This window comes from Lolium rigidum, chromosome 2, assembly GCF_022539505.1.
Source record: "Lolium rigidum isolate FL_2022 chromosome 2, APGP_CSIRO_Lrig_0.1, whole genome shotgun sequence".
Taxonomy (NCBI): Eukaryota; Viridiplantae; Streptophyta; class Magnoliopsida; order Poales; family Poaceae; genus Lolium; species Lolium rigidum.
Window position 1 is genome coordinate 95628488 of NC_061509.1, and position 27460 is coordinate 95655947.

At 45.8% G+C, this 27460-nt stretch overlaps 3 protein-coding genes and 1 long non-coding RNA gene across 5 annotated transcripts; 3 read left to right on the forward strand and 1 right to left on the reverse strand.

Annotated features, from left to right (window-relative positions):
* The first annotated feature begins 6245 nt into the window (after positions 1–6245).
* LOC124686937 lies at positions 6246–7324 on the forward strand. Its single transcript, XM_047220811.1, has 4 exons — positions 6246–6366; positions 6437–6567; positions 6660–6735; positions 6815–7324. Exons 1-4 carry the CDS (start codon positions 6313–6315, stop codon positions 6908–6910), a joined length of 357 nt encoding a protein of 118 aa, XP_047076767.1. The 5' UTR covers positions 6246–6312; the 3' UTR covers positions 6911–7324.
* Positions 7325–10632: 3308 nt separating this feature from the next.
* LOC124686938 lies at positions 10633–15355 on the reverse strand. Of its 2 annotated transcripts, none has more exons than XR_006998010.1 (5): positions 13997–15355; positions 13454–13623; positions 13238–13377; positions 11184–11354; positions 10633–10991 (listed from the first exon to the last, which is right to left on the reverse strand). It is a non-coding gene; the product is annotated as an uncharacterized LOC124686938 (long non-coding RNA). The 2 variants fall into 2 exon arrangements; XR_006998011.1 differs by having other exon boundaries at positions 11184–11357.
* Positions 15356–16639: 1284 nt separating this feature from the next.
* LOC124686939 (actin-related protein 2/3 complex subunit 3) lies at positions 16640–18889 on the forward strand. The gene is made up of 4 exons (XM_047220812.1): positions 16640–16728; positions 17701–17809; positions 17905–18174; positions 18437–18889. Exons 1-4 carry the CDS (start codon positions 16726–16728, stop codon positions 18577–18579), a joined length of 525 nt encoding a protein of 174 aa, XP_047076768.1. The 5' UTR covers positions 16640–16725; the 3' UTR covers positions 18580–18889.
* Positions 18890–23953: 5064 nt separating this feature from the next.
* LOC124686941 (60S ribosomal protein L11-like) lies at positions 23954–25867 on the forward strand. The gene is made up of 5 exons (XM_047220813.1): positions 23954–23986; positions 24081–24188; positions 24299–24341; positions 24417–24612; positions 25536–25867. Exons 1-5 carry the CDS (start codon positions 23984–23986, stop codon positions 25726–25728), a joined length of 543 nt encoding a protein of 180 aa, XP_047076769.1. The 5' UTR covers positions 23954–23983; the 3' UTR covers positions 25729–25867.
* The last annotated feature ends 1593 nt before the right edge of the window (positions 25868–27460 follow it).

Here is a 27460-nt window from a genome sequence, read left to right on the forward strand (position 1 = left end):
TTCGAGAGTCGTTGGGCAGATTTTTTGGAGGAGTATGAAATCTCAGAAAAAGATGCATGGATTAATAGGATGTACGAGCTACGGAAGAAGTGGTCTAGAGCCTATACCAAAGATAGATATTTTCTTGGGATGCAGAGTAATCAGCGTAGTGAAAGTCTAAACTCTAGGATTCATAAGAATTTGGATAGGCGAATGTCACTTGCTGATTTGTTAGAGCATACAGATCACTGTTTATGGCGTATACGCAAGAATGAGGCCGAATTGGATGCTAGAGCTTCACAGACAGTACCTTTTACAGAATTAGATGCTGAACCACTTTTGAGAAGTTCTGCAAACATTTATACTCCGAGTTGATGTTCAAGAAGGTGAAGCGAGCAGATAGATCAATTGCCAAAATGGGGGGTAGCAAAGGTGACCAAGCAGGATGCTCGTAGTAGTTTATGATGTTGCTCTCAAAGAGAGAAGGGATGTCATTTATGATGTGAAGCTTACCATGGCCGGCCCAATGCTCCAGGGAGTTAATTGTCGCTGCCTGAAGATGGAGACAGAGGAGATCCCCTGCACACACATATTCTCTGTTCTGAAGTTCCTTGGCTTGATCAGCGTTCCTAGTTGTTGTATTTCGAGAAGATGGACAATGCTAGCCAAGCCAGCATTTGAGTCAGAGAGGAAAGCTAATATGCATGATTGGTCTGAGCGGATGGATCGTTACCACAACCTCCGCAACAGGTCTAATCTCTTTCTATTTAATGCTGCAAGCAGCCCGGAGAAATCACAGAAGGTTCTTGATTTTCTAGAGAGTCTTACGCTAGATGTCGGCGAGGACAACAGCGAAAATAAGGCGGCATCATTTGGTCCTTTGCCTGCATACTTTTCAGGGGCAGACCAAACCTTCACGGGAAAAGTGCTGGATCCAAAAAAAATTATTCCTAAAGGAGGTCCATCGAAGAACAATAAGAGGTGGAAGCCGATGCATGAGACGTGGAAAACAAATAAATGATGCTACTTCGACAAGACACGAGTATTGTTGTCATATTTGTTGATGTAGTTCAGACTTACTTTTAATATTTCGTTGGATTTGGTGATATAGTTCAGACTTATTTTTAATATTTCGCTGGATTTGGTGATATAGTTCAGACTTATTTTTAATATTTCGTTGGAACAAATGTCCAGGTTTTGATAAGTGTCCAGGTTTTGATTAATTAGCTTATGGTTTTTTGAACTTATGTGGACGACCTGAATCTCATGGTGGTCTTTCTATTCCAATGAAGTTATATTGTGCCATGCGTGGAACCGAATGGCGGAGAGAGGTGTACGTGGGACCGGATGGCCGAGAGAGGTGTACATGGGACCGGATGTCCGAGAGAGGTGTACGTGGAACCGAATGGCGGAGAGAGGTGTACATGGGACCGAATGGCGGAGAGAGGTGTACGTGGGACCGAATGGCGGAGAGAGGTGTACGTGGGACCGGATGGCGGAGAGAGGTGTACGTGGAACCGAATGGCGGAGGGAGGTGTACGTGGGATTGGATGGTCGAGAGAGGTGTACGTGGGACCGGATGGCCGAGAGAGGTGTACGTGGAACCGAATGGCGAAGAGAGGTGTACGTGGAACCGAATGGCGGAGAGAGGTGTACGTGGGACCGAATGGCGGAGAGAGGTGTACGTGGGACCGGATGGCGGAGAGAGGTGTACGTGGGACCGGATGGCGGAGAGAGGTGTACGTGGAACCGGATGGCCGAGAGAGGTGTACATGGGACCGAATGGCGGAGAGAGGTGTACGTGGGACCGGATGTCCGAGAGAGGTGTACGTGGGACCGGATGGCCGAGAGAGGTGTACATGGGACCGGATGGCCGAGAGAGGTGTACGTGCAACCGGATGGCCGAGAGAGGTGTACGTGAAACCGAATGGCGAAGAGAGGTGTACGTGGAACCGAATGGCGAAGAGAGGTGTACGTGGAACCGAATGGCGGAGAGAGGTGTACGTGGGACCGAATGGCGGAGAGAGGTGTACGTGGGACCGGATGGCGGAGAGAGGTGTACGTGGGACCGAATGGCGGAGAGAGGTGTACGTGGGACCGAATGGCGGAGAGAGGTGTACGTGGGACCGGATGGCGGAGAGAGGTGTACGTGGAACCGAATGGCGGAGGGAGGTGTACGTGGGATTGGATGGTCGAGAGAGGTGTACGTGGGACCAGATGGCCGAGAGAGGTGTACGTGGAACCGAATGGCGAAGAGAGGTGTACGTGGAACCGAATGGCGGAGAGAGGTGTACGTGGGACCGAATGGCGGAGAGAGGTGTACGTGGGACCGGATGGCGGAGAGAGGTGTACGTGGGACCGGATGGCGGAGAGAGGTGTACGTGGAACCGAATGGCGGAGAGAGGTGTACATGGGACCGAATGGCGGAGAGAGGTGTACGTGGGACCGGATGTCCGAGAGAGGTGTACGTGGGACCGGATGGCCGAGAGAGGTGTACATGGGACCGGATGGCCGAGAGAGGTGTACGTGCAACCGGATGGCCGAGAGAGGTGTACGTGAAACCGAATGGCGAAGAGAGGTGTACGTGGAACCGAATGGCGAAGAGAGGTGTACGTGGAACCGAATGGCGGAGAGAGGTGTACGTGGGACCGGATGGCGGAGAGAGGTGTACGTGGGACCGGATGGCCGAGAGAGGTGTACATGGGACCGGATGGCCGAGAGAGGTGTACGTGCAACCGGATGGCCGAGAGAGGTGTACGTGAAACCGAATGGCGAAGAGAGGTGTACGTGGAACCGGATGGCGGAGAGAGGTGTACGTGGAACCGAATGGCGAAGAGAGGTGTACGTGGGACCGGATGGCGGAGAGAGGTGTACGTGGGACCAGATGGCCGAGAGAGGTGTACGTGGAACCGAATGGCGAAGAGAGAGGTGTACGTGGGACCGGATGGCCGAGAGAGGTGTACATGGGACCGAATGGCGGAGGGAGGTGTACGTGGGACCGGATGTCCGAGAGGGGTGTACATGGGACCGGATGGCCGAGAGAGGTGTACGTGGAACCGAATGGCGAAGAGAGGTGTACATGGGACCGGATGTCCGAGAGAGGTGTACGTGGGCCCGGAAGGTCGAGAGAGGTGTACGTGGGACCGGATGGCCGAGAGAGGTGTACGTGGGACCAGATGGCCGAGAGAGGTGTACGTGGGACCGGATGTCCGAGAGAGGTGTACTTGAGACCAGATGTCCGAGAGAGGTGTACATGGGATTGGATGGTCGAGAGAGGTGTACGATTTTCTAGTCCGTGCCGTCACATTCACAAGATTAATTATTAATAATAAAATATTATGTACCAGCGAAATAGGATTATTTATCCGTAACTAAATAGTAGTAATTTATGGCAAAGCTCACGTATGCTTTGTTTTTTCAAGTACGATATACTCGTCTTCGGTTGTAACAAACTGGTAGGTAGCTATTTCCTTGGAAACAAATCCCTTCAAACAAGCCGGCGACGCGGCAACTATATATACTTTCTGCCCCATTCACGTGAGATCTGATAGGACGCCGGCGTCTGCTCCGCCAGTTCTACATTTCTTGTTTTCTTTCTCCAGTCATCGCCCAAATCTGCTCCTGCTGCCGGCGTCGACATCAATGGATCCCCCGACTTTTCACCCACCAGCTCCGGTTAGTGCATCCATTGTACGATTGTTTTTGTTGATTCGTGATGCTAAATTATAGTCAAATCTTAGTACTGCAAGTCTAGTATTTGGAGATGATTTAGTCGCCGTCTACAACAACGTTATGATATTTGCCTTGTTAATGATTTCGCAGAAGGCAAAGGCCAAGCCGAAAGTCAAGAAGCCGGCGGAAGATAAGGGCAAATCTCCGGCAAAAACGAGCAGAAACATGGTATGCACATGATATACATGCAAAATAAATTGTATAGCGTCAAGTATGGCAGGACTAACTTTTAGTTGATGAACAGGGAACACAAGTGTGTTCGCTAGTGTTATTTGTAAAAATAATTGAAGGTTTAGGAGAAGCCGAGAGAAAGGCCATCGAGGCAGTTGGTCTTGGATGCCTCCTGCGCATTCCTCCCGTCAAAATCCGTCGAAACTTATGCAGATGGATCGCAGAGCGATACAAATCTGAACTAGATGCATTTGTTTTTGGTAGGGATGATATGGCTCAGTTGACCTTACAGGAGTTTGAACACTTATTTGGTCTTCCTGCACGGGTAAGAGCACCTCTGAGACCAGAAGTGATAGAGATGTTCGAGGAGATAAAGCAAAATAAAAAGCGGCGAATACCTTTCACAGAATTGGAGCAGACAATTAGAAAAGGAATTAAAACATTAAGTGATGAGCTGCCTTTCCTTCAGGCATTTATTTTGTACACAATCGGGTGTATTCTATGCCCAACTACCCAACGTTGGGTCGGTGTAGATTATATGCCATATGTAGTTAGCAGGGAAGCAATCTTGGTGATAGACCTTGCCAGATTATCACTTAATCATCTAGTTAAGTCTGTAAAGCAGTATAATGCAGCACTTAAAGATCCAGAAAGAGGCCTTCAGGGTATTGTAAACCTCGAGGGGAATCTTCCTTTGTTGCAGGTATAATTTTTCATATGTTTTTTGAACATATTACATTCATCCAGGTGCTGCACAATCGGTGAATAACTATGCATACATTATTTTGCAGTTTTGGTTTTGGGAAAAATTCCGTCTGGACAGACTTGATGCTTCAATCGATTATACAGGACGTGAGGCACCGCTTCTCCAATACTGGGATGAGAAAAAGGCACGCAAGGTCTGTGCCATTTTAAATGAGCACGGTCGTGACGCTGGAGAGGTACACATGTTCTATAGTGCCCGTATTATTTATTACTGAAAATGTATATAAATAAACTATGACATCTATCTTTTTCAGTACGTTTTTGATCTAAAGGAGGCTTGGGAGCCTCCCAGGCCGTCATCACCATTACCTTCGTTTGACGACTTGCCGCCAACAGATTCAAAGGTATTTTCTTAATCCTACATTCTAGTTTTCCTTCCAATAAAACCACTTAATAATCTATAATTTCATTCGTCTACAGTTGGTGCTAAAGCTGCACGAGTCGATCCTCAACATGAGACGTGATGTAATGCATGATAACCTACTGACTCGCATAAAGATCGAAGAGCATGGGGATTATCTTTATAGATTTGAAGAGAAGCTAGATACCTTTTGTCAGCAACGAGCCAACGTAAGACTCAAACTTATTGAAATGCATCGCAGTACTTTTCCGCTACATATACAAAGGAGTAAAATTTATGCATGATTCATGCAGGACTACGATGACTTTGAGCGTGGACCATCGACGTATGACTATGAGTACAGAGAATACAAGCACTTCAGCCCGGACAGAACCTCCCCCATGCCTGTCCGTGACTTGAACCAAGATTTCGAGGTAAATGGCTACACTATTCGTGATAGTAAATACAAACCTTTTCTAATGAACTCCTACATCTTACCTACAGCGTACTGACACGAAAAATAAAAGGCCAAGTGACAACGTCCTCTCCTCACCCAAAAAGAAGATCAGGATAGGGGATGACACCTCAGTACTACAGAAAAGGGAACAAAGAAAAAGGACATCGACATGTAAGAATAGTGACTTCGTGTACTACGGAGAATCTAAGCCACCTAGAAAACCAAAAAATACTCCAAAAACTAGTAGTACAAAATCATATAGTACTACTCGAGTTGAAGATGTGCAAGGTGAGGTCATTGACTATATCAATGCATCACCGGAAAACAAAATACTTGTGCACATAGATGATTTGACACTGAATAAAGAGGAACTCAGCTGTCTAACATCTCCCGCAATTGACACATGTACGGAACGATGGTTGCACACCCCTGTAAGTGCTTAATTATGAAATACAGTCAGTTTGTATTTTTTCGTCATGAATGCTAACTTGTTATTGTGGTGCCATTCAGGTCATGGATACAATCATAACATGGATGCAACACATGCGCCCCATTCCAGAAATAAGGGCAGGTCGCACTTGTCTACATGGAGAGGGCATCGAGAGTGGACTTACTAGTTCGAGATGGCAGGAGTGATGCATATAACAGGGATGTACGAAACAAGAATCATGGTACTAACATGGGAAAAGTCTACATTTCCCATGAAATGGTAAGTCTCATTGTTGCAGTTCTATACGTTATATATTCAGATGCTCGATCGCTAATTATGTTTTTGCTACAGATTTGTCTACCAGTGAACTATGAGAATATACACTGGTACGTGGTCAATGTGAATCCTGAAGAGAGAGTAATACAAGTTTTGGACTCCATGCGTAAACAAACAAAAAACTTCAAAAAAGCCCACCCAGAACTACAAAATATGGTAAGTCCACTGAACCGTTGCTATAAACAATTGTGCTAAGCTAATTAATATTATATTTTCATACTTACAGCTCAAAGGAATGGAAGCACATCTGGACGTAACATCTCGACACGACTGCGAAAAGAGTGATAGCTGGCCTGATTACGCCGTTAATAGTTGGCCAGTTCAAGTTGTCAAGAATGTGCCACAACAAAAAGACGGGTACATTGCATTATATTATAACCACACCTTTAAGATTTCTAGTTCCTACTTTAAATATTGATTACAATACAATCTACATGATTTTTTTGCAGGATTTCATGTGGACTCTATGCGCTCAAGAACATGGCAAACTGGATAGGACACGAGCTATCACAAAATTTTACACAGGTATGCCGTTCAGAATTATTTCAACCAAATGAAATTAAAACTGCAAGAAGTATTGAACTGTCTCCACCTAACTATGCAGGCCGACATTGACAAGTTCAGGAAAGAACTCCCAGCTCTCATAGTAGATTCTCCACTGAATGAAGAACCACGAAAACAACAAGAAAATGAAGATTAGAAGAGATACAAGTCCGGTTGCTGTTTGCTGATGCTAAAAGGGGGCTACTGGTGTGGGTTTTGAGAAATTGCTGCTGCTGCGTCAGCGTTTAAGAACATTTTGTGCTGGTTTATGTTGTTGGTTGTTCTGCCAACGTTTACTCCTAAATTTTATAGTCTAGGCCTGGCACTGCTAGTAGGTTTTTGCCCCGTAGTGTGTTCTCGAGGCGAGTTCACGTAGCGGGTTTCCTATTAGTGGTCGTGGTTGAATAAGTTTTACTACTCTACAAACATTTCATGCTTTCAGTCAATCATATTCATGGACATTGGGCTCCACAGGCGGTTTCTGTTTAGTTCATGAGTACCAATTGAAACTATACGGAAAAGATTATCTCTCACTTAGTTCAATCAATGCAAAACTTGGTTGTGATATCAATTCAGGTCAGACTTGGAGCAACCCATGTATAAAAGAAACTTAACATGGATGTGTTCCTCTGTGTACTATAAATTGAACTGAGGATTTCTTTTTTCAGTTTCGAGTGTGACGTGAGGTGTTGCTTTGCAATAAGAATTTCATACAAATGAGTAGCTTAAACTTGAGCAAAATGATATAGGTTGCCTTTTCTAAGAAATGTTAATAAATTATAGAGAACCAATTGTAGACATTATGTACCATACCTGTGGTACCATAGGCGGCTACTCGGTGTGGGTTTTGAGAAAATATCCTTGAGCTTTACTTGTAAAGCTAGATTTCCAATACGGGAACAGGATCAAGAATCCCTTTGTCAACACCGTCGGCGTAAAAACGACATTAGAATCATATACAAGGATTTTACAACTAAATTATGAAATATGCCAATTAGAGAGCGTATCATTCACTTATACAAAACAATATTATCTATATCTTTTCAGTTAAATGTGTAATTGCTACTCCCTCCGTTCCTTTTTAATTGACTTGGATTTGAGGGAGTACTTCTTTGTAAGCACGCATAACAGGAACCAAATCAACCAACTAACATCCTAAAAGAATGATTTTCTCAATTGATTGAATATTTCAGAAGCAGGTAAGCCAAGGATACTTGAATCGACAAGCGTATGAAAGAATACAGTTAGCAGCAGCTAATGCCGCTCTTGTTGATGATAAAAACAAGAAGATACTGAGAGATTTACAGCTCCTAAACAAAAGAAATAAGGACTTGCAGAATGGAAGGTAGTGAGGCCCAGTTCCATCACAGGCAATGCAGGCATCAAAGAGTAGCAACCGGTGACTCAAAGCCTAGACAAAAAATTCTATCTGTTGAGGTTACCACCTGTGTGTAGCCGCATCCTAATACGTGTGCCAATACCCAGGTGGCTTGTCATCGCTTGCAAATCTCTAACCTGAGCTGCCCTGCTGCTCAACCACTGAAGCTGAATCTCTAGTTGCTTCCCCAAACTCTTGCTGGGAACAACTGCTGGTAGACGGATACACCTTCGGCTTCACTTCGTAGCTGGTATCTTCGTGTTTAGTTTCCAGGTGGCGCCGCTTAATCCTCCAGGAGATGGGAATCATGTCCTCTTTTTCTTCATCAAAAGTTGAGGCACAATTTGACTTCATATGCCTAGTATGGATCGGAGGGACTGAAAAATGCTCAGAGTCTGCGGGACGCTTATTATCCTCGCTGCGATTCATGGCACACCTTCTTCAGCCGCCTCGAACCTGATTAAAGTATATTTTTTTATCAGAAACGAAGTATATGCACGAGTAATCATACCATCCTAGAGAAGCTCCATAGTTCTTCCTAGGTCTTCGTTCAATTACTAATTTTGTTATTCAGATATCCTGCATGATGTGAGTTACTCAGAAATCTGCGTTCACTAACCTACAATATGATTCCATCATATATCTAAGCCCTCGACATGCCTAAGCAGGGGCAAAGCTAGTAAAATTAATCGCCGGTGTCAACACTCAAGATGAGTCGAGTACTATTTTTTCAGTTTTTATAGTCGGTATTACTCATAGTTCCAAACTTAAATTGAAATGATTAACATAATAAAATTTGCAAATTCATGAAAAGTAAAATCATTTTGTGTTGGCATTTTTATGCACTAGCAGGCAGGAGCTCAACAAGTCTGAAACATTTATTGACCAAACCTTTTTTCTGCTTGCACAATTATCAATCTAGAAACCAAAGCTCCAAATCTAGAAGATACATTACAGATTAAAAAACTAAGATAGATTACGTATATTAGTAATTCATACTTACTTGACTCATGCCACCCAAATCATAAAATTTTGAGACATCTAAGAAATCCTAAATTTAAGAAAAAAATATCCTAAACTGCAGGAAGCTGGAGCACCGCCATTTTGCCGAGGCGCTGGTGTCAATTGACACCGGTCAAACACTGTATGTCACCGCAGCGAGCAAGCAACGCAGCAAAATGAAAACTCGGCTAAAAAATCCGTCTTCATATCTCCTAAAATCGGTTCTCGTATCGGAGACCGAAACCACAACGTACCTTCGCTCGGAGGAGTCCGTTGTCGTTGTTCGAAGGACCTGCAGCTTCGTCCCCGCGGTCACGGCAACCGCCGGCGACACCGCGTCTGCCTCGGCCCGATACTTGACCGGACTGGGCCGCGGCCCTCCGGAACCTTCATGTCTGCGGATCATCTTGGCCGGAGATCGACCAGCTGCGCCACGGTGGTCGGCGTCGGCGATGGCCGGAACCCTAGTTTGTAGGGGCCATTCAAATCGACCGAGGAGGAGGGGATACGGGGGCTGCGCGTTGGCGGCGGCGGCGGCGGACCCGGCTCGGAAGGGTGGTTCCCGTATCCGCCGGCTGCTCAAGACGGAGAGAGAGGAGGGACGACGGGGTTGCAGGTCCATGGCGGCGTGAGGCCATTCAAATCGACCGAGGAGGAGGGGGTACGCGGGCTGCGCGGCGGCGGCGGCGGCGGCCGGACCCTGGCTCGGAAGGGTGGTTCCCGTCTCCGTCGCTGCTCAGGCCGGAGAGAGAGGAGGGACGACGGGGTTGCAGGTCGGCGGCGTGAGGGGATTTTTTGGTTGGGCAAAGTGATCGACCGGGGTAGGAGATGGAGTCTGCCTTTTCGGGACAAAATATGAACTTCCTAAATTACCCTCATCAACGTTTACTGCTGGTTCCGAACGGCGCAGGACAGTCTATACTGCTCGCGTGTTGACCGGCCGAAATCTGGCAGTATGCCTCCATCTCCACGGCTCGATCTAAGGATTGGATGGCCCATATTCATTCCAAGGTACTGTAAAAGAGCTCTCTTAGTTTACTCAGAAACCTTGCACCCGTTCTTTTCGTGTGACGCATCGCTGCGAAGAAAGAGAGAGATCACTGAATCACGTGATGGCAATGGCGTCGGCGGTAGAGGCCAGAGCAATGGGTTGCACGGACCACGCGATGGGAAAACGGCTTTGCTCGCGGGTTATGTTGAACGGTATCTCTCCTACTTTAAAAGGGCGAGAGCGTCCCATCCAACAAATCTCAGCCTTTCAAACCATATATCCAACGCCTGAAATCGCTCAGATCTTTGACGGGAGCGGACCAGCGGACCACAACCATCTCCACGGATCCACGAACAAATAAGATCGTGCTGAACTAACCGTTCTGCACGCCCGCAGCAGGACTTCTCGCCGTCTCCCATCCACCGCGCCATCCTCTCGCCCTCGCCAGCCTGCCGCCCCATCGATTCCCCGCCAACGCCGACTTCCGCCCAGCACGTCTGTCGCCATTGTCGCCCAGCAGCAGTCGACGTCCAGCACGCCTTCCTCTCGCCGCGGTCGCCCAGCAGCGTCCACATCTCCTCTTCCAAAACGCCTTCTTCTCCCCGCCGTCTCCCTGCTGCACTATCGCAGTCCACGACACAGTCCTCTCGCCGTCGTCACACTGGTGACCAATCGCTTCCGAGCATGCCCTCCGCCCTCCACGCAAGGGAATCAAGGACGCCGTCCACGACACAGAATCCAGGCCGCCGGCACGCCGGGGACTAGGCCGAACTGCATGCTCTGGCAGGGGAATCAACGTCACGTACGATACTAGACTGATGCCAAACGAACTCCATGTCTTTCTTCAGGTTCTTCAGACAATCGGCCCTGCAAAAAACAAGAAGCATCAGGTATCATATGCAAGAATCTCCTGATAAACAATTAAAATCTATACTCACCCTTAGCTATATGACTATATCTACATATTATGCTAATGCTAATGAGAAGGGGTTTAAATTAACTTGAAAAAAGAACTCTGGAAGAAATGATCACTATCATATAAAACAAAAGGTACTGTACCCCTGGAAGGTTCACAATTTTTAAACCAATATATTCAGGGTAGCCGCAGTACTCCTTGCGCCGCCAGCTTCTACACTTTCTTCATATTCGGGGTAGCCGCACTGCACGTCTAGCACGTCGACAGACTCCCCACCGGCAGCTCACTGTCTTCAGGTTCTACTGCTTTCTGACCTGCTGCAATTAAACAAATTGATTGAAGTCTTTGAAACATGTATGTATGAAATCAAGGCCCTATATTTGTCAAACCAAATCATGATTCATTATGATTGTTGCTAAACAGAGAGTAAATTACAAGGAACTACCACAATTAGGGCGAAGTCGACGGGTCAGTACCACTTTTGTTAATTTTTTCATGTCAGTACCATTTCTAGGGCAGCCAACAACAAATAGCGCAAATAGTTGACTGATAGCGTTTTAACCTCTACGGCCCCACTGTCAGTGATGACGTGGCCTAACGGCCGTCATCAAGCCGTTTACAAGGAGCGGAACAATAATAAGCCTAGAAATAAATCGAGAAAATAAATAACCAAGGGAGGAATTTGGTGGACCGTGGAGCAAAGATAAGGGAAGAGGAAAAGGGGGAAAGAACCGTGTTCATATCTCTCCATGGCGTCCCAATCCAGGCACATGGAGAATGGCACGATTCACTGCCTCGCTGGCGCGTCCTCTGGTGCTGATGGAGCAAGAGCGGCGTGGGCAGGTGCTGAGGTGCAGCGGGCGCTGTGGCACGCATGACGCATGGCTGAGGCACGGCGGCACGGCGGCGTGCATGGCTAATGCGCGAGGCCCGAGCTGATGCGGCGGCGTGAGGAGCCGATGTGCGGCACCGCACGCACGGGTTCGGACGCGTGCCACTTAGACGCCGACGTGGGAGGAGCTGGGGGGGAGGGGGGGGGATCGGTTGGCGACAGAGGTGGCGCCCGGCGGTTGGCTGCGAGGTGGAGCCGTGGAGCGCAGGCCTGCCTCGCCGCGCAGCACCGAGCGCGGCCTCCCTTGCTGCCTCAGGCCGGGCGCCGCCTCCCCTGCCGCGTCGGGCTGAGCAGCACCAAGATGCGCGCCGCACCGGGCGCGGCCTCGCCGCGGCCCGCGCCGTGGCGACCAGGCCCTCTGGCGGCGTGGATTGCTGCAGCATCGTTCTCCTCCTCCCTGTGTGCGTCAGCAGCGGCGGGAGCTTTGGCAGCGAGCAAACAACGAAGGTCGCGCACGACGGCTCCGTCCCTGGCATCGCGCGTCGGGGCGACCGCCTCACCTAGCTCTCGCTCGCTGCCGTGTCGCTCAATGCTGACTTCCACGCCGTCGCCAGCGCCGCCAGGCGCCACCCTGCTGCAGCTCAGCACCCTCAAGAGGTTTAGCCTTCGCAGTTCGCGGCGCGCCCGCGGCCACCGCCGGCTCTAGGTGTAGAACCAAGCTCGAGGACCTCGACCTCTACGGGAATGCCGCGTTGCGCTGCTCCGTCGCGGCGCTCGCCGCCTCTTGCACGCGGGCTTCCGGACCTCTGCGTCATGGTGTCTGCCGACGTCGGGTCAGTCTGGTGGCAGTACCTCGCCTGGGAAAAGATCTCCGGCAGGCTCCCGAACTTCGTCAATTGCTCCGGCCTACAGTGCCTGGAACAAGTTGGAAGTTGACGACTCAGAGATAGACGGCAGAAGCAGACGGCCGTTTCCCACGTAGGCACTGACTGTGGGCCTCAATGGCTAAGTCGCTGTTTGCAAAAATTTAGTGCGATTTGTTGTTGCCTGCCTCAGAAATGGTACTGACATGAAAAAATTAGTAAAAGTGGTACTGATCCGTCGACTTCGCCCCAAATGTGGTAGATCCTTGTAATTTACTCCTAAACAGAATAAAGTAAATAAGCAGCTCTTCTGAATGTTTGACAAACTTCTGTTCTGGAAGTTTAATTATGTGCTGCAACGCAGTGCTTCTTAATTACCCCTCATGATACTGGTCACCCTACGGAACCCAAATAATAACACAAATCTTGTCACTCTGGGGAGTACAACATAGGTTTGAGTAGAACACATGCACTCATGATAAGAACAGTTGCTGGTACTGACCTTGACATGACCTTCTCCCGGTTGGTGGTCTTCCTTCCTTACTCGAAAAATCCCCACTTCATCAGTACTATTCCAGAGACCAAACTTTCAACGGAGCTGCACAACTTCAGGTCCATATGGATCTAATGCTCCTACATGACCTAAATGTAGACAAGGAATCCACCTGTCAGTCTAAGAAAGCAAGCAGGACAACAATTTAACTGAGCAAAACGTTACCATTAAATGGATCTGAGCCATTTGAGTGTGTAGTGATCCAGCTGAAAATGGTATTCTCAGTCAGCACCGACTAAAGATACAGAAAATGAGTGGACTTTGAAGGTGTAAAACAATTTTGAATAAAGCACCAACTAGGCCCGGGACAGTTCTCTTAAAAACATGCTTGTTCCCTGCAATATTATGAGAAGAAATTCAGTCGAAACGACTTGTTTCCTGCCAGGAAACAAGATGTAAACCATCAAATGCTAATATATATACATACAGGCATTGCATTTGAGATGACACGGGCAAATATACAAACTCCACACTGTATAGGCGTTGCATTTGAGGGCAATACATAACATGTCCAGCAGTACAGAACAGAGGTCACTATATAGTTCAGAAATGCTAATTATAGTGGATCCTACCGAATATAGATCTGTAAGCATAATTTATAAATGAGTAGTAGACGCACTGTTCAATAGTATCACTACATAAGCTATTTGCATTTTACTCGAGAACTGTATCTATGATAAGAACGGTAAGCAAGGATTAGTCGTGTACCGCCATAAAATCGTCCATTGATATGGCGCAATCCCTTGTCTACCCAGCTTCGGGAGCTCTCAGCACTGGGTACGTCCTTTTTCCGCTTCTGTTCATAAGTAGAAGACTATGCAGAAATAGGTCAAAATGACAGAAAAACTCTTTACAAAAAAATTTGGTAAAAAATAACAGTTGTTGAAGGACAAGGCCTAAGGATGTACAAGCAGCATATCATCTTGATACTGAACTCTTGACTTATCGCCTATGAGTTCCCAAGTAATTATGTTCTCTTCTAAACTAATAGTAAAAGGATGTGTTAAACTGTGTCTTACATCTGTACAACACAAACCAATGTATCTCTGAAGAACCTACTCCTTGAGGGGTATGATCTCCTTCAGAAAAAGTTATGCTCACTTGATGTGTTTATGATGGAAAGATGCCAGTTAGTTTAAGAGGAAATAAGAAAACAGCCAAATCTTACAAGTGAATGTAGTATGCAATTAAATACAGGTTTGTATGAAATTAAAACATCTCCTTGTTGCTCTTACATGAAAGAGCATTAAGGAAGAATGATCCCTGAAAAAAAAACAATTACCAAAGATCTGTTTACTGGTTGTTGTAAGGGCTGGAATGACCAAAAACTGTCAGTATAAAAATCTACTCAAGAACACTAGAGAGCGAGCACAATCAGTAGTACTCAGTATCAATTAGATATTGGCCAATAATATTTCATTGAGATGGCAATGGACCCATGTAGTACAAACTTACACCAATTGTTTACAGTGGTGCAGGACACCAACCTATTTACAATTTGGAGAAGGCAAATGAACAAGGACTAAATTATGGTGTTATCGAATACTGGGGATTTCCTGCAGTGTGGAGATGAGAGGGAACTGATGAACCTTGTGGAGATGCGGGGGCGTTGGAGAAGCGCGGAAACGGTAGGATGCGGGCGATCTGCCTGGCAGCAGGCTTCTCCGGCAGAAATTTCGGTCACGGAGGTTGAGCTGGGAAGGTGCGCCGGCCACTCCGGGAGACTCGGGGCACGGCCAACCCGCCGGAGCAGGACTTCCTACCTCGACGCTTGCTATCACGGGAGGAGAATAGCGCACTGTAGAGCTCTCCAACAGCCGTACGGTGGCCAAGGCCGAGAATCCGGTAGACACGAGGTCCGCCCCTTGGCCTCCGTCGGCGCGAGGAAATGGCAGCAGCGGCGGAGGCGGATGAGCTAGAACTTGCGGCGGCGGGGAGGTTGGGATGGCGGCGTTCCTCGCGCCATCTGTGGGGAGGCAGAGGTCCTCTCGCCGGCTACTGGAGGCAGGGGAGCGGATCTGCGGATGGTACACGCGCCGTCGGTGGGGACTGGGGAGGCAGTGGAGGGGAAGCACGATGAGAGGAGAGTGAAAGTGGTAGCGTAGAATATCATACTGTAGTATGTGAGATTCCAGACCGTTAGCGGTGGGCGACATCACCTAGGTCTATGTGTACTTCTTTATCTTCTTCATTTGTATACTTGACATTTTCATGTATTTATCCACATCCTCAATGCGTGTAAATTTCAAGCTTTTGGGAATAGGCCAAGACAAGATTGAATATCTCTTCCGTTTCATTCCGGCAAAATAAAATTTTAGGCATTTGCTTTGGTTCAGCTAACATTGAGATTATATTGTGGACATGGTGTTTTGGCACAAGCGGGTAAATGCACCCATTATGCAAAAAAATACTTCTTATTTTAAATGCATTGAAAAATGTCAAAAAAAATCTGTGTGTACATTTAAACATTATATGTTCGTACACAAAAAAATTGCGGAAAAAAGATATTGTTTGTGGCCTATACAAAAAAGTCAAGAAAATGTTCCATGGAAACCCTTTTTGGTGCACCGAAAATTGTCTTTTTTGCATGGGTCACAAAAATGTCATTTTATTGCCTAACTTTCTGTGCAAACATAGAATGTCTATACATACATCTTGATTTTTTTTCTAAATTTTTGGACATTTTGAAATATAATTTTTGAACAATGGGTGCATCTACACCTATGTCCCAAAGTGAATATCCCTTATATTGTTCCATATGTTGTTATATATATACAAGACCACTAAGTAATCTGATAAAATATAAATTATATGGCATAAAAATATATGGTTGACGATGCTCCTTCACCGGATTAACATTTTGTGTCATTTAATATTGTTTTGGAGTTCACATAAAAAATATCTTTCCGGATGGCATTGTTCATTTTGTACCTGGTTTTGTGCTTCGTGAATTTTGCTATATGTTGTGCCTGCATGAAGCAATTGATTACACCATTGGATCATGCGACCTATTTAAGTGGCTCCATAAACAAAACTACAACAAAATCAATTAAACCAAAATTTTAAAATTTTAAAATATATACTCTGTATTATATATTTTTTGACGTGCATTGCACGTGCAAGCTTACTAGTGGGTGTAAGTGTAACTCCCGGACTCCCGGTCGGCAAACCTCACACGGCCCAGTCCAACGACATCAGGACCTGGCTCCCTTCTGAAACAGAACCTGGGCCGCCCTCAGAGGGCCGACGTCTCCTTGCTCCCCTCTCGCCGTCGCGTCTACCGGCGACCTTCTCCAGCGACGGCCCCGGCCATCGATCGCCGCCCCATCATTCCCAGACGCCACCAGATCGACGGCCACCCCGTCCGCCTCGCTCCTCCTCTCGGCCATCGGCAGATCTACGCGGGCGACGACCCTCGTCCTCCGCCATCCGTAGCCATGGTAAGCTCCTTCGCCCCTCATTTCCCTACATATCCTACCGCCCCTCAAACAATCGCCGCCGAATTTGGGCAGGAACGGAGTCAAGTAAGGTTCCCTATCGAATGCTAGGTTTTTTATTGTGTCGGCGCATCCTACCTTGCGGCTCTCCCTAGCTGGCGCCCTTTCCTTCGTCTAGATCTCCTCATTCCTTGCACGCCATCGCCGCCGAAATTCGGCAGCCATCGGGTCTGATTAGGCCAAACTGGATGTGGAGTTCCATTTCGAACGTTTTAGGTTGGGGAATTTGGTGCATGATGATTGGAGTGTCATTTTGAACCTATCATTAGTTCATTACTGGAGGCGATACTGCTATACAAACCAATGAAGTTGCAGTTCATTACAAACTTTCGGTTCATACTTCGTGGTTATACTTACAACATACCAGAGCAAGTATGGGAGGTCCTGGAAGTTGATCCTAAAATATAGCCCAATAACTAAAAAACCTCTAGTAAAACATTAAGCTGTAAATACAGTTTCCGTTCTTGATTTCAAACTAATGAAAACCCTTTTCTGGATTCGGTAGACGTACAGCTTTATCACTTGATTTATTTCCTAGTCAAGTGGTGAAGCTATGTGACACTTTCATTTGCGAGCCCAACTTGTAAGCCATATGATGTGCTCCAAGAGTAAATCACCTTTCCAGGGGCTGCTTCTTTATCTAGTTGCATGGTGTCTTCTGCTTATACCAGTCGAGGTAGTCCAAACAGGAGAAAGCTAATCAATGACATTAATATTGTGGTTCAAAGTATTTCAGTTAGAGTGCTACACCTTTAATGGTTTAACGGAAGGTGGAACCAATGGTATCATATAATTATCAAATGTGCTCATCACTTGATTTAGTTTACCATACTAGTTATCTTAGATCTAGTTTGGTCTTAATTAACGTTAACTGGTTATATCTGATCACCATGTGGATTTCTCCCTCATGGGCAGGTTTATCACTCTAGTTTCGTTGATGATGACGAGACCACTAAAGCCTGTGGGTGTCCTTTGCTTCCACTAAAAACTCATATAAGGGGCCCAGCCCCAGCCGCAGATTCAGGTACGGTTACCAGCATTAGACACATTTAGTGATGTACTTCCATTCATGTGCGATCGATTATGCTGAACTGCTTATTTGTGTTGATGCTATTTCAGATAAAGCCGATATAGTTGATGAAGCAATAACTTTCTTCCGAGCAAATGTTTTCTTCAAAAACTTTCATGTCAAAAGCCCAGCAGACAAATTGCTCATCTATCTGACATCTTACATCAATATTGCCTTGAAAAGATTAGAAGGCTGCCGAACACTAGCTGTTGGGACCAAGGCAATCATTAACTTGGGCTTGGAAAAGGTCCCTGTGCCTGGGGAACCAACATTTCCTTTCCCTGGGCTTTTCACTCTTCCCCAATCTCAGGAGGAAGCAGGTATATAGCTCCACTACTTCAATTGCATGTGTGTATGCACTTTTAATGAAAGTATGCTAACTCGATTCTACATAAGTAATGTACTTTTTGAGACTCTGTTATACATAAGTAATGTACATTTTGAGAGAGAGACAATCAGTAGTATTTTGTTTAAACTGTGGACTAATTAAGCTACACTTAGAAAGGACCAAATCTATGGTCAGATTTTAATTACAACCATGGTTCGTGATCCTCAATTAATCATTGCGCTGTTTGATTGCAGAATTGTTGAGGAATTATCTGAAGCAGATAAGGGAGGAAACAAGTGGGAGGCTACTCAACTGCGCGTACAGAACCAATGGTACTCCAAACAAATGGTGGTTGGCTTTTGCAAAGAGGAAATTCATGAACATTGTCATCCTTTAGAGTGTAGGCATTTCAGCAGCAGGTTAGAGCTGTCTGTATAAATCCTGATTGCACTTGCATATTTATTTCTATAATGCTGTAAAGTTTCTCCAAAGGCCATAGTCATTTACATCTCGAGCGAGGAGCCAAAGATTCTTTTATCAAGAATATAATGCCCAAAACTCAATTCTCGTTTTGTATGAGTGGGTGCATGTTCTGCATCTATTGTGGCCTTTTCTGAAAACTTAATTTGGTTCCTGTGGCTCTGCCCTGAATTGGACTGTATTACAACTAACACAAGATGGAATATGATAATTTTGTTAATTATTTATTGCTATTGTTATTAATATATTTACAGTAACCTTTGTTTCAATTGCAGTTTCAAAACTCTTCCCAACGCAATAATTTAGATATGAGGACCTGACTAGTTATTGAGGTTTTCTTACTAGATTAATGAGATATTTAAGTGAAAACCTAATGTTACTCTCTATGTGTAACTGTTAAGAAGAGAAGCATGCATATGTCCTGCAAAGATAGTGAAGTGTCTCAACTTGCAGTTTGATACACTTGGTTAAGCTTTGAATGTCCTGGCACCACATCTGGATCTTGTTTGGAGTTACGCCGTCTCAATTGATTTGGCCTATCTTGTTGATATCATGCTTTGTCCAATTTAACATCAGTCCACCAGAAAGCTTCAAGGGCGGGAAATCTTAGAATGGACATGCTGTTGACCTGGTCCTCTTCCTGAAAATAAATTTGCGTTAAAGTTTTATGTGAACGTTAATTTTGGGTGAAATGTGGATGAGAATCCTATCAAACTACTTTTGTAGTAAATATATCTTTGGTAGGATCAGCTGAGGCTGTGTTAGTATCAACCTGTGTGCTAAATATGTCATAGTAGCCATGTTTCACTGAGTTATCCTACCAAACTCCTAAAGTGAATTCATCTATGCAACAACGAATACCACACTAGCATACCATGCAACTCCACATACTCGACAATTATAATGGTTGGATCTATTTTGTACAGCAGCTGTGTACACTTATTCTGGACAGTTTAAAACTTTGACTAATTGTTGGAGACACTGTCTTGTCTGGTTGGCAAGGGTAAGCTGCCATGCCATACAAATGGATAGTATGAAAGGCTGGAAGCTAAATCCTAGAGAAGTCCCATTCATGGTTTTTTCAATTATGGTCTGACATCTGAAATATTTACCATCCCAAGAGTCATTTGGGTTTTGCACACTGGTAAGCATATTTTTCACCTATGGTATGGATACAAAATCTAAATAAAATTATACAACGTATTTACGTATATGATCCTAGATAGCAAAGGTCATGCTTCTTAATCCATGTATCCAGTTGAAGTGGAATCAGGGTTTGGTTTGAACAGATGTGATGGTTCAGACAAGTGGAACTGTTGAACTGGTCACTATATTACGCTGATGAGGACATGGGCCCTTCATATTGATGCCAATTGAATGGAACTTTCTTTTTTGAATTTTGAAATTGTTCTCTGGTTCTAGGACCATTTAGAAATTTTAGAATGTGTTTGCTAATGCGTAATGTATCTTTCATGTGACAAATGCTATGCCACACCATTGCTGCTTTTACAATTTTACCTTTCTTGGAAGACTCTCTAAACGCTAATAGCAAGACATAGATGTTAATACCCAATGCTCATATATGTATAATTTCAGTCAAATACCGAGTACGCTTTATATGAGCTGACTTACTAGCATCAGCTGCATTGCTTTTACATCATCTAAACTAAGTTGACAAGATCTATCAATTGTATTTTTTTTGCTTGTCCTGTTTGAAAGTGCCTTGCATGTGCGCAGTTACTAGTATCTTGAAAGAGCTGAGAGCTGAAAAATGATATGCAAATTGCAATGCCTAGTACTTTAGCAAAAGAGAAGCTTAATCTTCAGCACAGTAAGGGCAGCCTGCATATTTTTTTTAGCGAACCAGCACAGCATGCATATAAATTGGGGAGGATTATGAATGGCAGGGCAATTCTCCTTTGGCAGGACGGACCAGCAGCGTCGCCTCCGGCTGTCGCCGGCGACTCTCGGCCTCCATGCCAGAGGAGAACCGCACTGTGATTCTCACCCTCGTCATCGCGCCACACACCCTACCTGATAAACCCTGGACTCAATGTGTGTATCTTGGTAGCCAGATCGTCTTGTGTTGCATGCTCTCTGCAATGGCTTGGCAACTACCAATTTATCCTGCAAGGTCGAGAGGAAAGGCGAGGGAGACGAAATCTGGATATGCCTGGCATATGCTACCGGGTGGGAACTATTCTTTGGAAGCTTCTCTTTTAGCTAGCGGTGTTGTGTTGCTTGCACATGTGCCGTTCTAGCTTTGTACCATGGAAAGTGCATGCGTTGCATCGGCCGCCCGGGTTGTGTCATGCAAAAAGCCAAACCACTTTCCGATCTTCTTTGTGTTAGCAATTTATTCTCGATTTCTCAAAAGCCAAATTTGTTTTGTAAGCATCTCGGGCTGCTTCGATGGCTTATACTGTACTGAATGCGATATAGTCCTGATTTGGTTCAAGTAGACAGTATAGCAGTGAAAGAGGTACAAACTTGATTTTGCTTAATAGTAGTATTTTTCAGGAACGTTTCTATATACATGCAGACCAAGACCAAAAAAAAGGGGATTCCTCACAAAAAAGACCCACTAATTTCCACCTATCCGCCTCTTCGACGGCCGTGTCAAGAAGAAAGGCCTCCATCCTCAACTTCCTCTTGAAGATCCTATTGTACCGCTCAATCCAAATGGACCTAAGCACCAAGAGAAAGAGGGATCACACTTGAGGCTTCAGCTTATCCGGCCAAGAGTCAAGCACCCATGGCACTCACTCAAGAAGCCCATCCACAGACATCGGGGAAAGAAAGGTGTGACCCAAGCCCTTGAAGACTTCAAACCAAATGGTCCCAGGAAAAGGACGTTGGAATAGAAGATGATCAATAGTCTCAGACTGTTGTGAACAGATAGTGCACGAATCATCGTTGGACAAGCTATGAAGAAATCTCCTCTCTCTCACCCAACACCGGTCCCAAGCCACTTTCCACGCAAACAAATTGAATTTAAGATTGGCTTTACATTTTCCAAAATGGATCATGCCAAGGCCATAGAGTGCAACCTTCAAAGAAGGCCAGATAGGCGATTTGTCCAAGAACTCTTTGGAAGCAGTCCAAATCCACGCGTAAACAAGTGAGTTGGCAATGTTCTCAACCAAAAGCATGCCAGAGATCTTATTCCAACGATGAAGGTATTGGACCAACGTCGGAACCGAAAGACCTGCAGAGTGGTCATGCACCCACGAGTGTGCTGGCAGCCTTGCATGATGTTAGGCATGTTTAGAGCTCGCTTGTCCACAAAATTTAGCAACAAAGTTGCTATCACGCTTTGGTTATTGATCCACCCGTCTTTTCAGAAGAGACAAGATTCTCCATAAGTAGTAGTAGTGTTTTACCCAAAACGGGCTCAACTTTTAGTTAGATGGAGAGAAGTGGCATTCTAAATCCAATGTTTTTCAAATGTACAAGAGATCGATGGAAATGCTGGCAATCACATCACATTCCGTGTGCCTTGGTCCACGGCATCTCGCCGGTAAAGCAAGAGAAAGGTTGTCGCGGCCGGACATTCTCCTCTTGATGCTGGACCGATTCCCCTGTGCAAGCTTTCTCGTGGCCAAGAACGGCTAGCAATCGAGGAGATCAACAACAGAAACGGCATCCCGATCTCTCCGATCTCGGAATAAAGAGCGCCAGGATTTTCTCTTGGCATTTCGTTGAGGCGAGAACCTTTCTTTCCCCTTTCTCCTTATGGCATGCCCACGATCCGTCGATCCACGGCGGCATCTCTTGCGAAATGAGAAAGAGGCGGAGGAACATATATAGCATGTTCCCGGTGGATATGCTGTTTCCGGCAGCGCATAAATACGCGGCGCCGTCGCATCTCCTCCTCTCACCAACCAGCAAGGACGACGCCGACGCCGACGAAGACCATAGCTAGAACAGAAACCCATGCCCGTCCAGCGGTTAGCGAGTGGGATTAGCGCAAGTGTGAAGTAACCCGTGAAGGTGCATTGCAGGGCAACTACTCCATTGGCAGAAGGATGGACGTGGATCATTTCATCACCCCTTCACATTGCTCGATCTTTTGTCTGTCTGCCAAAGGAGATTTGCCCCGCGATTCACCACCACTTCTTGCTGCCTGCACGACGGTGTTGCTGCTCTCCTCCATTGAAGACCAGTGTTCTGATGGTATACAATGCATGTGTATAGATAGATTTCTTTTTTAAAGTTCTCGCTGGTTGCTTCAATCTCCGGCTGCCACGTAATGTAGTTTCTTTTTTTTATTGAGAAATGCAGGAAGCCCGGAACCGAAGAAGGGCCTCTTTATTTATGCTTTTAGCACGGAAATAAGCATGGTAAACGAAAAAAAGGGTATGGTTGTGTTGTGGGCTCCGAAGCAGGTCGTCCTCACACGTACACGAAAAAGCACTTATGGGAGGTCCTTCACAAGCTTTTCCAGCTCAACCCGAATAGGTATAACCCTTTGCCCCTTTTAGATTGCATATTTACCGGAAAAGTGCTACTGGATGGCCAACCACACCTTCCTATCACCACCACGTACCGGAGTTCATCCCGAACCCCTCTCCACCCTCGTCCCTCTCCTCCACCACATGTACCCTTCCCCCGCCCATCTTCTTTGCTCTTGACCGGCATATCGAGCCGCGCCGCCCGTGACCGGTAGATCGAGCTCCGTCGCCAAGCGAGTGCCGCCGTAGACCTAGTCAAACCTCGTTCCTATCCAAGAGCTCATCCATCACGACCTCATCCAACCCCGTCAGACACACATACATGTCCTGGGGCTCGTCCGCGGCTACCACCACACATGCTCCGAGCTCCGCGTACGACCACATGGTGTTGTTGCTATCATGCCTACCAAGGGTATTTTAGACAATTCACCAGTTTCTTTTTTAGATGACAATTCACCAGTTTCTTTTTTAGATGACAATTCACCAGTTTATAGGCAGACAAACAGCTAAATTGTTATAGAGTAAAACTTAGAACAACAAATTTGTTCTGCACAGCACAACAAGCCGCAGTCAGCCACAACCAGCCCCGATAAACAAAGACGCCCAAGAGAATGGATTGAATTTCACGCAGAAGATTTTTTGTATGGATCGACAATGAAGCTATAGCCCAATAGAAGATAACCCATCTAAAGCCCATCTAACCGACCAGGCCCGTGCGAAAAAGCCTCTCAAATCTCAGCCTCTTTCCGGAGCTAGGGTTGCTGCCTTTTAACCCCGCGCCGCCACCCTGCAATCCCCTCTCGACGCCAGAAGCGCACCACCATCTCCTTCTCCGCCGCCGTCGCCGAAGCCGAAGAATCTGCCGCCATGGTCGCGCCCCTTCTCTTCCCGCCCTAGCTCTCCTCATCCCGGTTCCTTCTCTTGAGTCTAATGCGGTTACCTTCGTCTGTTGTTGCGTGTGTAGTCGACGGAGAAGAAGCGGGCGAACCCCATGCGGGAGATCAAGGTGCAGAAGCTCGTCCTCAACTGCTCCGTCGGGGAGAGCGGCGACAGGCTCACCCGCGCCTCCAAGGTCGCCATCACCCCCTCCCGTCACCCTTCTCCCTCTCTCTATCGCCCGGTTCCAAGAATGGATCTTCCCACCCGGGCAACCCCATCTCATCTCGCTGTCGGTTCTTGCAGGTGCTCGAGCAGCTCAGCGGGCAGTCGCCGGTGTTCTCCAAGGGTAAGTTACCGCCCAGGGCTCTGCTTTGTTCCGAAGTCTAATGGCGGCAGTGCTGACGTTTTTTGTGCTGTTCAGCGAGGTACACGGTGCGTTCGTTCGGCATCAGGCGTAACGAGAAGATCGCGTGCTACGTGACGGTGCGTGGCGAGAAGGCCATGCAGCTGCTCGAGAGCGGGCTCAAGGTCAAGGAGTACGAGCTGCTCAGGAGGAACTTCAGTGAGACCGGCTGCTTTGGCTTCGGTATCCAGGAGCACATCGACCTTGGCATGAAGTAAGGCCGTCTTCCTTGGCTCTCAACATATCAAGTTTTTCTGCATTGTTATGCTGTTATGGCAAATGGTGCATCTGTGGTTCCATTGTCTTCGATTGATTAGGAATTTCAGATGCCTTGTGGTATTATTCGTTCTGATTCTCTGTTGAGATTATTCTGTTATGGGTATCCATTTTCATGATATCAGCTAGGATTGGGCCTCTACAACTTGTTCTAGTATAAAACTGAATGAATGATCTTCTGTGTGATTTTCCTAAGTTGTAGATGCCATGTTTGTGTTACGTTAGCAAATCTTCGGCTTAATTTTCTACTTTTCTTGGTCTTCTAGTCACTCACTCGATATCTAGGACTTGCTGGCATACATGATGGTTATGTACTTCTAACTAAAGATGGCACATGATTGCCATTGTTAACGGTAATGCCAACTTAAAGTTACAGCGGGTCATGAGATCACTCAACATCAGCCACTAACTGTAGTATACATTCTTATATCAATTGAGAAATGATTATTGCCGAGTGTAATGCTTGTTTTGCAATTGCTTATTTCTGCAGTTTTTTTATGTATTAAACAGTCCAATATACACTTTTAGTATTTCTCATGATACATTTTGATAGAAATTTTCTGTTTGAAACGTCCATTTTCAGCTATTGTTGTTCAGAAGTTTCGTAGTAATATCTTTTCCTCGTTTGTTGATCGATTGCGATTGTTTAGTTAGCTCTTTAAACACTGATACGAGCTCATTTGAATCCCATACGCATGCTCTGTGTGACTGGTTGTGGTGAGAACTTTCTCTGTCAGTTTCGTACTAGCTATATGCCAGCGGAGTTTTATGGTTTCAGCAGATGCACTTCTTCATTGTTGTGTGCTTTTAACTGATGCTTTCAGCGCAACCTTATTGATGAACCTCTATCATGTTCTGCAGGTACGATCCCTCAACAGGTATCTACGGAATGGACTTCTACGTCGTGCTAGAGCGTGCTGGCTACCGTGTGTCCCGCCGCCGCAGGTGCAAGGCTCGCATCGGGATCCACCAGAGGGTGACCAAGGAGGATGCCATGAGGTGGTTCCAGGCCAAGTACGAGGGAGTCATCCTCAACAAGTCGCACAATGCTTGAAATCTCATCTCTATATGTTGCAGCTGTTAGAACCTTTATCCTCTTGTCGCAAACAGAAGTTCACCTTGCAAATTGACGATGAATTCTCTAGCCAGATGTTTTAGCTATTACCTGGAAGCTAAAGGCCGACTTTCATTCCTTTCTGGTACTATTTGATTGCCTATGTTCTTTATTTTTGTCCCTGTTCTTTTAGCGTCAGTGTGTTACTTTGTTCGTGCCATTCTGGAATCCTGTCCTTGTTGAATTTTATTGCTACGTCAGTGTTTACTTTATTAAACCTCGGAGGTGGTTCATGAACACATTGGATAGTGTTCATCGGTTCAAGAATACTCCGTGGAAACCTTGTTTGGAAGTTCATTTATCTTGAAAAGTATGTTAAATGTTTTTTTTACAATTAATACCATATATATAGTAGTAGCAAATAGTACTCCGTCTGTGCTGATATATTGTTCGTATTAGGTTCTTTTGAAGTCAAACAGTGTAAACTTTGACCATTCATCATAAACTATATGTTAATTTGGTATATATATATTTGATATTGTAGATCTATATTTAAATTTCCAATAAATATGGTCAAAGTTGGTGTAGTTTTTAGTGTAGTTTGACTTTAGCCGTAGAGATGCTCCGGCCATTACAAAAATAATCTAGAAATAAAAGATAAAATCTATGAGGTTTTTCGATTTTAGAAAGTCGCAATATCAAAGCTATGTGCATGCCCAACCTCCAATATCTTGGAGAAAAGCAATTAAGAAATATTTATTATGGATGCAGTAGTAAGAATAAAAATATCATGAGGATCCTCTATACGAAATAATAGTTGCCTCTCAAACTGACAGTTTTAGAGCATCTCCAGCCGCGTCCCTCCAAAACAGTGGCCAAGCTTGCCATCTCCAGCCGCGTCCCTTTTCTCCCCCCCCCCACACCCCCACCGACGGTTTTAGAGCATCTCCAGCCGCGTCCCTCCAAAACAGTGGCCAAGCTTGCCATCTTCAGCCGCGTCCCTTTTCTCCCCCCCCCCCCCATACAAGTAAGCTGCGTCAATGCTCCAAACGACACCAGATCGAGCGTTTATGGGACACGTTTGGGAGACGTCGCTCCCCAGCCGCGTCCCCCAAACTTGTTTTTACATTAAACACAACCATTTTATCAAACATAGCATACAAATAAATATGTTTGCTAAAATTGTTTTAAAATTAAAATCCAAAACAACTAAATAAATATAATTAGTGGGGCTAGATCAAGGCGCCGCGGCACATTTGATGATAATCCTTTGACACTCCACGTATGCTCAACGAGATCATTTTGAAGTTGCTCGTGCACATTGCTGTCACGGATCTCTGCGTGCATGGCGAGTAAATCAACAAAATCTGCAGGCACCTCATAATCAACCTCCGTAAGAGGGCCCTGACACTCATAGGGACCAACATGTCTGCTTACCTGATTCTTGTGGTCATCCTCGTGGTCGTGAGACCAGCTTAGAGTAGGGTACCGAACAATAGTAAATTAAGCTTGAAGCACACCAAATGCCTGCTCGACATCCTTCCTGCGAGCCTCCCGTCGCGAAGCAACGTGGCAATTCTTCTAACCTGATGGAGCCAGGATTGTTTTGACAAAAGTCACCCATTTTGGATATATACCATCGGCTAGATAATAGTTTTTGGTATATTGGTGGCCATTGATCTCATAGTTGCATTGTAGAGCATGACCTTCCACTACTTTGCTGAACACCGGA

What these genes read in the sequence shown, in the direction of transcription:
- LOC124686941 (XM_047220813.1), top strand. An exon ending in GGCTCACCCGCGCCTCCAAG is followed by an intron (nt 24,189 to 24,298) that starts GTCGCCATCACC and finishes CGGTTCTTGCAG; the next exon opens with GTGCTCGAGCAGCTCAGCGG. An exon ending in GTCGCCGGTGTTCTCCAAGG is followed by an intron (nt 24,342 to 24,416) that starts GTAAGTTACCGC and finishes TGTGCTGTTCAG; the next exon opens with CGAGGTACACGGTGCGTTCG.
- LOC124686939 (XM_047220812.1), top strand. An exon ending in AGCCCCAGCCGCAGATTCAG is followed by an intron (nt 17,810 to 17,904) that starts GTACGGTTACCA and finishes ATGCTATTTCAG; the next exon opens with ATAAAGCCGATATAGTTGAT. An exon ending in CCAATCTCAGGAGGAAGCAG is followed by an intron (nt 18,175 to 18,436) that starts GTATATAGCTCC and finishes GTTTGATTGCAG; the next exon opens with AATTGTTGAGGAATTATCTG.
- LOC124686937 (XM_047220811.1), top strand. Translation starts at nt 6,313, where the DNA reads ATGCGTAAACAAACAAAAAACTTCAAAAAAGCCCACCCAGAACTACAA. An exon ending in ACCCAGAACTACAAAATATG is followed by an intron (nt 6,367 to 6,436) that starts GTAAGTCCACTG and finishes TCATACTTACAG; the next exon opens with CTCAAAGGAATGGAAGCACA. An exon ending in TATCACAAAATTTTACACAG is followed by an intron (nt 6,736 to 6,814) that starts GTATGCCGTTCA and finishes CTAACTATGCAG; the next exon opens with GCCGACATTGACAAGTTCAG.